Source organism: Xenopus tropicalis, chromosome 2, assembly GCF_000004195.4.
Source record: "Xenopus tropicalis strain Nigerian chromosome 2, UCB_Xtro_10.0, whole genome shotgun sequence".
Lineage (NCBI taxonomy): Eukaryota > Metazoa > Chordata > Amphibia > Anura > Pipidae > Xenopus > Xenopus tropicalis.
In genome coordinates, this window is record NC_030678.2 from 149,800,626 (window position 1) to 149,814,163 (window position 13,538).

General features: G+C 41.2%; 1 protein-coding gene across 1 annotated transcript; it reads right to left on the minus strand.

Moving 5' to 3' along the window:
• Nucleotides 1-2,824: 2,824 nt before the first annotated feature.
• On the minus strand, nucleotides 2,825-11,760 carry c2h13orf42 (chromosome 2 C13orf42 homolog). Its single transcript, XM_031896368.1, has 3 exons — nucleotides 10,792-11,760; nucleotides 5,700-5,847; nucleotides 2,825-3,122 (listed from the first exon to the last, which is right to left on the minus strand). The coding sequence occupies exons 1-3, from the start codon at nucleotides 11,194-11,196 to the stop codon at nucleotides 2,893-2,895; spliced, it is 783 nt and encodes a 260-aa protein (XP_031752228.1). The 5' UTR covers nucleotides 11,197-11,760; the 3' UTR covers nucleotides 2,825-2,892.
• Nucleotides 11,761-13,538: the final 1,778 nt, after the last annotated feature.

Consider the following 13,538-nt stretch of genomic DNA (forward strand, 5'->3'; position numbering starts at 1 on the left):
GCATTGCTCTTGTATTCTTTAGTGCCATTGTATGTTATTACTATTATTTGTGCATCAGCCTCCATGTTTGTCCATTAGGACATTGGCACATGGGGTGCTTTCCCCTTCAGTTGAAATCATTGCATGTGACACTTTAATGCACCAACATGGCCAAACACTGAGATCTGTTTGGTGAGGCTCTTTCCCCATATTCCCACCTTGGGGTGAGTGATGCCAGATTGATCCGATTGTTTCCTCAAATGATTGCATCACTTTGACAGAATTCAGGCCTTTGGGGATTTTTAAACCTGTCCTATCGACATCTAGCTAATTTTTGGACAGATATCAGCCATGGAAGCCAGTCGGAAGGACCCCCCATGCGTAGGCCAATAAACTCAGTCGTCAGTGGCTTTATCGGCTCATGTATAGCCACCTAAGGAAGGCATTTTCATGCATTTGCCCTGAGCTGCTGCATATAAAGTGTTTTACTTGCAGCCTGTGATAGAGACAACTCACGGGTGACAAAGCACTTGTCATGTGCGGGTCGAGTTTTACTGGACCCTAACCCACTCTCTCCCAGCCTGAACCCCACCAGACCCGGCTAGTCCCCTCTATAAACCCACACCCAACCTGTCCACGGATGATGTCACAAAAGTGGCGGGCACGCGCCTATAAATCCGAGAGCCGGAACAGGGAAGTCTGCAGTGTAAGGCCGAGCAGGAACAGTAATGTTTCATCCAGATAAACACCATCCTTTTTCTGCCTGGCCACATACAGCCCTTGGCCAGTTGGGTGAGTACACGTTAATAAAAAAATCCTTCATGATTTAAAGGCAATACAGGGCTCTGTATCACAGGATATTCATCTTGAATGATATATGTATTTTCTCCTACTGACATTAATCTATTGTTAAACCAGACTACTAAATGACTGAACAGAAACTGACTCACAGAAAAGTTTAGCCACTTTCTATTCTTTTATTTGGGAGTTTTAGAAGTGTATTCATCAATGGGTCAACGTTCACTATTTGATAAATCCGCTTCTAAAAGTCCCATAGGAATGAATAAAAAGTGGCTGAATTTTTCTGTGGTGAGCTCTAATCTCATGTTTTGCTAAACCTGCCCCTAAGGATATTTTCAAATAAACCAGAATGTTTGCTTATTTCATTAAAAACTGTGATTCTCAAAAACTTGATTGAACAAAACTGCTAAAGGGGTGGTTTATATTTGTTATCTTTTAGTACGTTATAGAATTGGCAATTCTGAGAAACTTTTCATTTGGCCTTCATTGTTTATTTTTGAAAGTTTAATTATTTGAGGTGACTGACCCCAGCCAAAAAACTATTGCTCTGTGAGGCTACAATTTTATTGTTATTGTTCCACATTCAAGTTTTTTGAGAAATAAACATTCAATTTTTGGGAGCCTTAATTTACATTCATGAGTTTTAGAGCAAAAAAAAAAAAATTTGAATCACAGCAAATACTGCCCATTGATAAATCAGCCCCTTAGTTTACCCTCCTCTGACAGCTGTGGTTAAAGCAAGATGAGTTCTATTCTGCTTCTCTAGTCATTTCCTCCAGCAAGCAAAAGGTAATTGTGCTCATTAGAAGCAGGGAAGTGTAGATATTTCCATTCTATCTGTGTTGGAAGGAGAGGTGAATATTCTCAGGCTCAGGAAGTTCAGTGGTTTGGGCATAAGGGCACTTAATAATGTTGAGGTACCGCAGGAATAAAGCCACCCCATTTGCTAAGCCTTCTAAATATCAGATCTTTATGGGGGCAGCTGGGAAATCCCAATTTGGCTCAGCACTTTTGTCATGGATTTTATTTTGTAGAGATTACAGAAGTAAGCATATATGCCCATTTTTTGATGAAAGCCATTCCTATTGTATCTGCATGTTTAGCCCCCCACCCCCAGGAACATGAATCAGTGGGAAACTATACCCCGGAACAATGTAGGTCTCTATTAAAATATATTGCTAATGTAAAACCCTGTTTCATCTAAATATAGCACTTGTGTAAAATTATACTATTTTAGTAGTATGTGCCAAAGCTATCAGCCAATGAATGGGCAAAGTTTTGTCTTTTACTCCCACACTACGTCCTGTTACAGTCAAAGCTGCATTATTTCCTGTCAGGTGATCTCCGAGGGAGCACTCAGCCCATCACAAAAGGGAAAAGATGTAAAGGGCAATATTTACTGATTTATACAGTATATTCCAGTTTGGTGTGATTCTTTAGTTGGCCACCTAACATGATATAAACAATCTGCTGGATAAGTAATCATTCTGTGGGTATAGTTTCCCTTTAAGTTTCAAAAGCTTTCTCTAAAGAGCATGTTGATATAGGACTCAAACAGGTCACAAATCCTTGGGTTTATTTCTGTTTTTAGAGAGCATTCTCTTGTAATTATTCAGCTCACAGCAATACTTGAGTTCATCTAATGTTTCCCCATGGGTCTGTGCCCGCAGGACCAGAGATCTGTATTAGACTCAATCAAAATAAGAGCTATTTTTACTGCATTCTTCGTTAATGCTTGTTTCCATGGGTACAGGCCCACTGGGAACTCACAAGCTCAGTTAAATAGTCTGAGTCTGGAAAAAGGACTTTTGCATTGACTGGTCACACCCACTGCTTCCTTTTGGAACAGAATAGGAGGGCCATGGGCAGGGGATTAGGATGGCTGTGGCCAGTTTGAGAAAGCATTCAGCTTGGGAATAGCTAAAACTTGAAACACACCTTCATAGAAAATGAATATGGGAAATAACTATGACTTCTCTTCCTGATATTTTCATATTAAAAAAACACTCAGTAGTGTAGTGGCCTTTTAAATATTTATTAAAAAAGTCGACCTTTGACCCAAAACATGTGTTTCCTTTGCAGTCCATTATTCTACATGTGCAGTCTTTTGTTTTATTTTGACTTGGTATTGGGCTTAAATTTCAGTGTGTTAAATGCCCCTTCCACAGCTTTTGGTAAATAGATGGGATGCCTCTCTATTCTCTTGATGCTTGTGCTCCCCTTGCCGGTTCTCTGTGTCTGATACTGAACAACGGCTGCCGTGCAGATCTCTTCATTCTTCCTCCTTGGTGCCCGAAGGATCCAGTTGGAATGTAAGCTATGTTCTCTGCTGCTGGTGGCCACTAGGGAAGGCAATGAAAACATTCACTTTATCATTTCTATGCTCGGCTTACAGAACTAGATCCAGCCCCCTGCAAATAAGCTTTATTGCTTTCTATGAGATAAAGCAGAGCTAGGCCAAGAGGCTTGCTATTATGGGAATCTATAGGGACCCAAAAAGAAGCAGCAGCTACTAACACATTCCCTCCACTCCAGAATATTTTTTTTTCTTTTGCTCCCCCTGTCACAAAGTCCACTATATTCCATGTAACCAAAATAAAGAGCAGAGTGGCTGGTATTTTACTGGCCTAGTCAGTTAATGGTATTTTCTGGTGAATTTGTAACACCCTCTACTTCCTCCCCTGGCATGCCCCAATTTGTGTTTAACTTGTCCTCTTTGTCCCTTCTAAATGCCCCTTCAATTTCTGATCCTCCCCTTTGTGTAGTTAGTCTGCTCCCACCACATCATCATCCTGCCTTTATACATCATAGGTCTGCCCCTCTGTGTTATCGGCTCACCCTGCCAGTGTTTAACTCACACAGTTACATAGTTGGGTTGAAAAAAGACCTAAGTCCATCAAGTTCAACCCCTCCAAGCGAACCCCAGTGCACACACATAGACCCATATCAACCTATCTGTACTCACACATAGACTCACATATCAACATCAATACTAACTGGACATTTTAGTATCCCAATATCCTTGGATATTATGCTTGTTTAAGATATTATCCAAGCCTCTTTTAAAGGAATAGTTCAGGTTCAAAATAAAACTGGGTAAAATAGATAGATTGCGCAAAAAATGTTTTCAATATAGTTAGTTAGGCAAAAATGTAATCTATAAAGGCTGGAGTGAACAGATGTCTAACATAATAGCCAGAACTCTTACTTCCTGCTTTACAGCTCTGTAAGCTGTTATCGGTCAGTAACCAATCAGTGACTTGAGGGAGGGCATATGGGACATAACTATTTAGTTAGTTTGCATTCAAATCTGACCTGTGTGCTCACAAACTAACTGCACAGTTATGTCCCATGTGCCCCCCACCCTGTTGTGTGGACATGAAAAATAGCAGTTCCGAATTTCTGCTTTTTCCCAGTTCTCATCAACCAACTGACCCCCCTGAAATAATAAGGATCCCTTCTTGCTTTATTTTTTTCACTATTTACATAGTATGTTTAAATATGCAGTATAAGAGGATTGTATACTAATCTCTCTAATGCTTTATTTACCAGTAAGGAACAAGCAGACACAAGGGCACCCAGTCATATTAGAAGGAGGTTCCGTCTGAATATTCAGAAAGAGTTTGTTACAGTGAGAGCTGTGAAGTTGTGGAATTATCTCCCTGAATCAGTTGTACTGGCAGATACACTATATAGCTTCAAGAAGGGGCTGGATGGCTTTTCAGCAATGAGGGAATACAGGGGTATGGGAGATCTTAGTAAGTTGATCCAGGGACTGGTCCGATTGCCATTAGAATGGTTACAGATGGGTTTTTTCGCCTTTCTCTGGGTCAACTAACAGTTAGGCAGGTTATATATAGACATTAAAGAGATACTGACATCTAAAATTAAACTGGTTTTAAATAAAGCATAACATTGTCTTTGCATGAACTTTATAATATTGCCATAAAAGCATTTCCTGATGCTTTTACATTATCCATCTGATTCCCCATGTTCCTCTATGGGGCTGAGAAGGGACAGTCGGTTGGCAAAACAGTCAGGTTCAACTAACAATTACTAAAGCAGCGCTCTCCATGCAAAACGATCAACATGACCTATAGGGAACTTTTTATGTACATTCATATTTTGAAAAGTATTTTTTTCATGTCAGTATCACTTTAAGGTTGAACTTGATGGACATGTGTAAAGGTTTTCCTTTGTGTTGCCTTGCCTTGCTTACAAGGGGAATATACTGACCTGTATACTTGCTAAGCAACATTTTAAAGACATTTACTGTCATTTCCTCTATGTTTCAACCCTGTGAAAATTCTTTCCCTGATGATATATTGCAGAAATGCCCTTATACTGGCAAAGTTTGCATTTCCTAATATAAGGTGGCAACCCAAGACAGACCTGCATGTGCCCCATGAATACAGCATTGTCTGGGTTCAGCAGCAGCTGTATTCATGAAGGGCATGGGGTGGCAAGTAGGTACCCCATAACTTGCATGGCATTTAGATGTGTAAGTTAGGGAGGGGCAGTAGGTGCAAGCTGCAACACCACCCTATACCTAAGGATGCTATTTTTTGTTCCGGCTCTAGGTGCAAACCTCAGGCAAACCCCAAACACAAAAGCTTTTTGAATGAACCCCAGGGGTCCCCAATGTTTTTTACCAGTGCGCAACACAATGGTCTTTATGCCTCCAATGCTTGCATCCAAGTCAGAAATTCAAAAATGAGCAATTGCTTTGAGGCCACTGGGACCAACATCCAAGGGGTTGGTGAGCAACATGTTGCTTGCGCGTCACTGGTTGGGGATCACTGATGTACCATAAGGGGTGCCCCTTAGTGCTCTAGCACTTGAGTCTGGGGTCATAGTAAATGGACCCTAATATGTATTTACCAGTACAGTTTTTTAAGTGGTAATTTTCATGTACAAACCATCAAAGTCAACATCTTCATTCTTAAAATCTGGTATCGGTAGTCTGATTCTCCTCTCGGAATCCAGCTCTGCAATAACAGCATCAAAATAAGCGATAGCATCTAAAATTTCAGAATTCGGGTGTTGCCTTTTGTTTTCCTTTGAAACCTACATGGATAAAATATAATAATAATATTTGTTATGTAATCTCAGTACTGCCACTGAATGCTAAGATGCTCTACATTGAGAACTTTATGTGGCAAATGCACAGTGAGCTGTAAGTTATCTAGAAAGCTTTGAAATACAGCATTGCCATTCCCCACAATGTCCGATATTACCTTACAGTCCGACAGTACCATGACATGGCGTGAGTGGACAGGATCTGTGTACAATTTTGGGGTTTTTTTATTTCCCCCCATCTCAGTTGTGCCTGAGGCACCTCCCTACCCTGCCTACCTATACTTCTGGCCCTGGTATCCTGCAGTTGATAATAACTAAGCATGAGTCCATGTTGATGGCAAAACACCTTGGAGATGATTCAAATGATTTTTTTTAGAAGCTTTATGGAATGGTGCTCTGAGTTATGGGAAAAACCTTTATTTGCAAAAGCCCAGGTTCCAGTATTATAAAGCCCATCATTTTTAGCCCCCAAATTTTTTTTTTACTTAAGTAAACAGTGAGCAACCTCGGCTGTACACAAACTTCAGTGGTTACAGAATTACAATTTCCCTTCTTGTCTTCCAACAGATAGACCATATACAGTAGGATGCTGCTGGAATTTTCCAGTGCTGTTATTTGGCAAATCACTCATCTGGTTGCTCCTGTTGGATTTGGTTTGGCTTGGGGAACCTGCTCCAGTTGCTTCTGCAGCACAGAAACAAATATTGACTAGCTCCATTTCTGTATTTTATTCTTTGCAGTTTTCTACAGTTTAAATTAGTGTGAAAATAAGGGCACTTTGGCCAAGGAGATGTATTTGAAGAGAGAACTGGTGGAGTGATAGACCGTTGTTATAAAAGGGACATCATTTAAATTGGGGTTTAATTTGGGTTTTAGGTGGAATACCACAGGGATCACTGCTGGGCTTTTTTGAGCCAATCACTGCAAGATGGCCTAGTAAATAAAATATCTGTATTTGCAGATAATGCTGCTAGAAAAGGTTTGAACACTCAGTTGGAATTTGCTATACCTCTACCTCTCTTTTAAGGGCATTTAACTGCATATGTTGAATACATACACCTGGTATAATAGGGATCATTTACATACACAAGTGCAGTGAGCAAAGAGCAATATTGAGCACAATCTCCATGTTTTTCCCTATGATTCCAGTAGCATTGCAATTGCAAAGGGGTGATTCACTTGATGTAACTGCGCTGTGCCTAACACAATTGCTTCAGATTTGCCAAAATGGACTGAAACTGTGCATGAACTTTGTAGCAAATATAGGGAGGAGCAAGGAGTCCATTTGAAGCCCCCCCACTTGACCCCCTTCCCTTCGCTAGCGTGCCCAGTCTCCTCTGTATATACATATTTATACACATGTACAGTATATACATCTCTGGTGTCTGCCAGCAATTATGCCAATGATGCCACTCCAGCACCCCCGAAGAGTAGTAGTTACAGCATTTTTAGAACACCAGTTTAACTTCCTCTGATTTGACATTTTCCTGGAATTGACGCCATTTTGTCATGGTCCCATTCAGGCAAGCTGCATTTTTAAATTCCTGAATTTTCCTGGAATTTATGCCATTTTGATGTTGTCCCCTGGGAAATGTAAAATTGGGGTTCTACTGTATTATAACTTGTACAACATAGATATCATTAATAATTTGGCAAATACAGATCTAAGTCTAAAGAAACACATCTTGGACACATGATGAATATAGTGAGGATGAATGTGTTGCAAAAGAATCCTTTTTTAGGAAACTTGAGGAATGATGATCCAAATTTCAGAAACATCCCTTACCCAGAAAACCCTAAGTCCAAAGCATTCTGGATAATAGGTCCCATTACTGTACTTGACCAAGTACCACAATAATGTTAGTATGATTGCCTGCTGTAGGGGCTGGAACATCATGCAGTATAGTACCATGTGCCAACGCTGGGCCAGAACTAGGGGTCGACAGAAGAGGTAGGTGCCTAGGGTGGAGGGGCACTAGGCACGTACCTATTCTGTTGCCTATCCTACTCTGGGCCCTTGTTCCCCTACTGCCAGTACAACTTTTGCAATCCTTCTGTTTCCCCTTGGCCAACTTATGGACACATGTGTGGGGAGGGCAAGGTTGCCTAAGGCTCCTCGACAGCCAGGCCTGGTACTGAACCAGCAATTACTCCCAGAATGGACAGGACAGCAAGCAGTGGGCAATGGGCACAGTGGTTCAATACTAAGGGGCTGATTTACTTACCCACGAACGGGTCGAATGGAGTCCGATTGCGTTTTTTTCGTAATGATCGGTACTTTGCGATTTTTTCGTATGTCTTTTTTCGGATTCTTTACGAATTTTTCGGATCCAATACGATTTTTGCGTAAAAACGCGAGTTTTCCTATCCATTACGAAAGTTGCGTAAAAAGTTGCGCATTTTGCGTAGCGTTAAAACTTACGCGAAAAGTTGCGCATTTTTCGTAGCGTTAAGTTTTAACGCTACGAAAAATGCGCAACTTTTCGCGTAAGTTTTAACGCTACGCAAAATGCGCAACTTTTTACGCAACTTTCGTAATGGATACGAAAAACTCGCGTTTTTACGCAAAAATCGCATTGGTAACGAAAAATTCGTACAGAATCCGAAAAAATCGCAAAACATACGAAAAAGTCGCAAAATGTTCGTTTTCAAGTCGGAACTTTTCCAATTCGGGTCGGATTCGTGGGTTAGTAAATCAGCCCCTAAATGTTATGTGTCAGTTATTGTAGGACATGTAGAAGATTGTTGAGGAGAAAACAAGGATCTTTGGCACTGTACTGGGATTCAAAATAGGCCCTGGTATTTCAAGTGCACAGAGGCCCAAATAACTGACTGTCTGTGGCATCTTACAGCAGCCCCTCTGGCATTTGCCAGAACCCACAGATTGCCAGTCTGGGCCTGAGCATCAGCCCTTTAGTGCAGCCATACAGAAGCCACGTGCTGAAGGGAAAAAGTAATGGGGTGGGGGCTATAGTAAACCTATAGTGTATACTAACCATAGATTAGTGTATACTAACCATAGAGATTAGTGTATACTAACCATAGAGAAAGGTAAACCAATGGGGACTTTTGAAAAAGACGAACGCCTCCAGAAAAAAAAGGGGTTTTCGTAAATCTAGCCATAGGTAATAAAACTAGTAAAACTAAGTATAAGAGCGCACACCCAAACAAAAATTGGGGGAGGTGCTAGAACACAGGCGTCAATCCATTTAGTTACTCAGGTAAATCAAAAATATAACCGCACACTCCAATAGTAAAAAGTAAAGAATACATTTGTTAAGCACAAGAAAAGTTATATAACAAATACATACAAAAGGTTTTGTATTTATTTGTTACATAATTTTTCTTGTTCTTAATAAATTTATAGTTAATAAAACCACTGAAAGTCATGAGCTGCCAAAAAGAGTAAAAATTATGATTTAAGAGCCATGTTAACTCTAATGGAGCGCCACCATGTGCATTTTTCATACACATTAGAAATCAATGGTTAGTAAAAACTCTTGTTAGAACACACAATGCACCACCATCATTACAACACAGGGAGAATGGAGAAACATGAGTAAGGGCAGCATGCAAAGAAACCAGTTAAGTAAAGTAAAAACCTGAAACGTGATAGGGCAGAGACAGAGAGACTCGTAACATTGCGCCTCTGTCAGCATGAAGGATCAGTAACAGCATTTCAGCAACAGGAACATATTGAAGAGAAGCAATAACCCTAATGGTCGGCTCAAACTCTCACAAAAGCAATAGTATTATGTGTCATGTTGTTGGATCTAAAGCAGGGGTGTCAATCTCAATCACATAAGGGGGCCGAAATCTAAAACACAGGCTAAGTTGTGGGCCAAATTTTTTATTAATATACTTAGTAAGATACTAAGGGGTATATTTATCACAATGTGTAAAAAGTGGAGTAAGACATTACCGGTGATGTTGCTCATAGCAGCCAATAGATGCTTTGCTACTGTTGAAATCTGATTACTGATTGGATGCCTTGGGAAACATTACTGGTAATGCTTCACTCCACTTTTAACACAGCATGATAAATATACCCCTTAGTCTTAGTTACTATGTAAGGGAAAATGGAAATTGATCAGGCTGGATGGTCAGACACGCTCACCAAGGGCCACATAAAACAGCCAGGTGGGCCGGATTTGGCCCCCGGGCCTTGTGTTTGACATATATGATCTAAAGGCAATGTGTTTATACATTTAAAGATGTGAGACATCTTTGAAAAACGGTCATTGGGGCAAGGAAGCACATTGGAACCCCAAATCCCCTGGTATAACTTGCTTTCTCACATTTCCCAGATCCCCATAGGACAAACGTCCTAGAAGTTGTTGATGAGACTTTTGCTTAGGGTCTCACTGGATAATGTTCCTCCTCAAAAGGTCATTTTAATAAAGGTCCACAACAAAGACAAAGGCCCTTTTTCCAGTTCCAAGAGTGCTAAATGAGTAAAAGGTCTTGAAATTGGATTATAATGCTCAGAGCACCATCACCTGTTGTACTAAGTTATGATTTAATGTTACAGATATTGTATTAATGCCAATTAAATTATTTTTTCGGTGGGACGCCCACCTCTTTATATTTGCCCAGGGTCACTAATGCTTAAAAAAACTCTGCCCCATAATCACATGCAATGGTTCCCCACAAAACACACCACAACAGTACTAAAGATCAAGGCTGTCCAACTTGAGGCCCGCAGGCCTTATGTGGCCCTCCAAAAGATTTTATGTCCACTATCATGCCCGAGATCATAGACCATAATCCTCTGGCCATAAAACAATTGAAATAGTGTATAACTGGCCCATAACATGGACAATCATGGACAGTACTGCAATAGATAAAACCAATAGAATCTAATTTTCTGCTACATTGAAAGAACCTTGAGCCATTGGGCCCCTTTTTAATTAGACACAAATTGTTCCATACCTTACAGTTTTCTGATGGAGGAGGGAGTGCCCTTTTTTCTCCTTTGGAAGACTTGGTTGAAATAGGGGAATAATCCGTGGATGACCTCAAGTTGTGGAGGCTGCTTAGATATTTTTTCCTGAGTGCTAACAAGTCCTGAAGATACTGCAAGAAATCCTGAGTCTTGGCAAACAACCATGCTGTATCTTCATCTTTGTAGTGGCAACCAGAAGAATCTATGTTGGTGGTACTTTTGTACTTCTTTAAGGACTCGCTGAACATTTGCCTCCTGCCGCCAACCACATACATAGAAGTGCTGCGCACCAGTCGCACAGGGGAAAGAGTCCCATTGTGGGATGAGTTTCCTTCAGTCAGGTCTCGACTGCAGGAATTTGGGTGAAAGACCGACTGTATTTTCCTGAACATAGTGAGTCAAATTTAGTCCACATTTAGTTGTAGTTAGCAGGTTGAGACAGTTTGTGGTTGAGAGCCCTCTCAAATAATTATCTTCTCCTAAATTCTATTATAATGTCACCCTGAGTATCCATGGGAAGAAGTCCTGCACATTTGCTAAAGGAATTTTTCCAGCAAGCGAATATTCATGTGACCTACAAGTGCTTGGCATCAGAAGGATCTACACCTACATGCTGGTCTGTAAGGCTTTTCCCAGCCAGTAAAAGAGAGAGGTGTACAAAAGTGCAATGCTGCCTTATGGAGCATTTTAGAATGTAGAGTCAAGCAGAAAGAGTATTCAGCCAAGCACACAGCCTCATGGATCATTCATACAGCCTGGGAGCGAGGAGCTTGTGTGTTGGGCACTATGGTAACATAGGAGAAGCATGGCTATCTGATGACAGATTACAGAAAACAGAAGAGTCATGTAACAGACTCTCAGGGGCTTTTACAGGTAATGCACTCTGTTTATATTGGTGGAATATAATTATTTACCTGCTTGATGTGACCTGATACATTGTAATGTGCCATGTTCATTAACTATTTTAGGTATTTGCCTAATTAGCTTCTACATATGACTAACAGAAAGCCTGCACCATGCTGGTGAGCCCCAAAAAGAACCAAATTTGGTCTGTAGTTTAAATCTCATCATCATCTGCCCTTGCTGTGCTTAACTATTCAGTGGGTCAGCTTTAACCTATAGGGTATTTCCTGAATATAGAAGACTTAGAAGCGAGATATCTAGTGCTGGTCAACCTTGCAGTCCTGTTTACTTGGGTACTGTGAAACCTGAATTGGTCTATATCAACCTGTACACTCACCAAATCACATTATAAGCACTGTTAGGCTTGGTCTTGCATTTAAGAAAATTCTGCCCACAGGTCAAAGCTGGGATTCAAAATAGGCCCTGGCATTTCTAGTCCACAGAGGCCCAAACAGCCCCCACCAGCCCAATAAATTGTGACTGTCTGTAGCAGTTACAGCAGCCCCTCTGGCATTTGCCAGAACCCACAGAGCCACAAAATGCCTTTGTATAGAGAGGAACATAATGCAGCAGAATGTGAGTGTTTTGCCTGTTGTGCATGGCACTGGTAGTTCCATTTTCAGGCTATTTTGCCAAGCAGTCCTGTTACAGTACAGGTTTCTAATAGAAATGGGCCATTTAGCTCCCGGCCTGTGATGTACTGCTTAAGGCTATAATGTAAAAACTGCCATCACTGACAAAAACTTTGTACTCAAGTCATTTACTATATTAAGGCAATAATCAACAATATGTGTGTCCAAAAATATAGAGAGCTCATAGTATATTGCTAATTGACAAATAAAGCCAGCATATACAACCCCCGCATGTGCGCGTGCATGCTCGCATGCGCAATGATGGGGTGGGGGGCAGGATAAGACAGCCGGACTAGGGGTAGGCAGGAGAAGTATCTGACTAGCACCCCCCACCATTACACCCTAAGTATCACACACCGTTTTGCAACAAAGATACATTTTATATAAGAGCTGAAATAAGCAATAACTGTTAAACCCAACACAGTTCAAACCCTGCGCTGGAGAATCAGTGTTGTAAATCAACCTCTTGCACAGTCTCTCAAAGTGCCACAGTCCCACACTCCACTGCCGATGGACAAATGTAGATTTGCTCAGTTCAGTCCCTTTCCCAAGAGCTTTTTAGTTTCCCAGGTAGCGCTACCTGCTACAGAGTACCTCTCCCTTTGGACAAGGCAGTTTCTCCCATGTAATAGGCTCACAAGAAACACCTGCCCTCACACAGGGGACACACAAGGATGGTAACAGGGATCCTCAGGCAGCTGAACAAGATGCAGAACGCTCTCTCCCTCTAGACAGGAGCTCAAAGCTGTGACTGTCCAAAGCTGGCACTGCAGCAGGGTTTCTTTATAACCTGCTGGCCCAACCCATGGTTTTAGCTCCAAACCCAGGCACTCACTCCCCTTATCCCAGAAATGCACTGGGGCTCTCAGCCAATCGGGTTTTCTCCAGACTGTATGATGTCATAGACAGAAAAACAGTTGAAAGAGTCTTCTGATCCCCTACAGTTAGAAAGATAGCTGGTAGTAGTAGTAGTATACTCCTTTACAGGCTCTGCTGTCTTAGGTGCATATTTATTATGCTGTGTAAAAAACGGCGAGAATATTCGCCACACATCACCGGGCTTTGCTGTGTAAAAATGGCGTAAAACCGGCGTAATTGTTTTACGCGTTTTTTCTTCCACCGGAACTTATGGAAAATAACGGCGTAATATCCGGCGTTCAGAGGGTGATCTTTTCCATTTATTTTACACAGCTTTTTAC

What these genes read in the sequence shown, in the direction of transcription:
- c2h13orf42 (XM_031896368.1), bottom strand. Translation starts at nt 11,196, where the DNA reads ATGTTCAGGAAAATACAGTCGGTCTTTCACCCAAATTCCTGCAGTCGA. An exon ending in CTCCATCAGAAAACTGTAAG is followed by an intron (nt 5,848 to 10,791) that starts GTATGGAACAAT and finishes TTATCCATGTAG; the next exon opens with GTTTCAAAGGAAAACAAAAG. An exon ending in TGAAGATGTTGACTTTGATG is followed by an intron (nt 3,123 to 5,699) that starts GTTTGTACATGA and finishes TGCCTTCCCTAG; the next exon opens with TGGCCACCAGCAGCAGAGAA.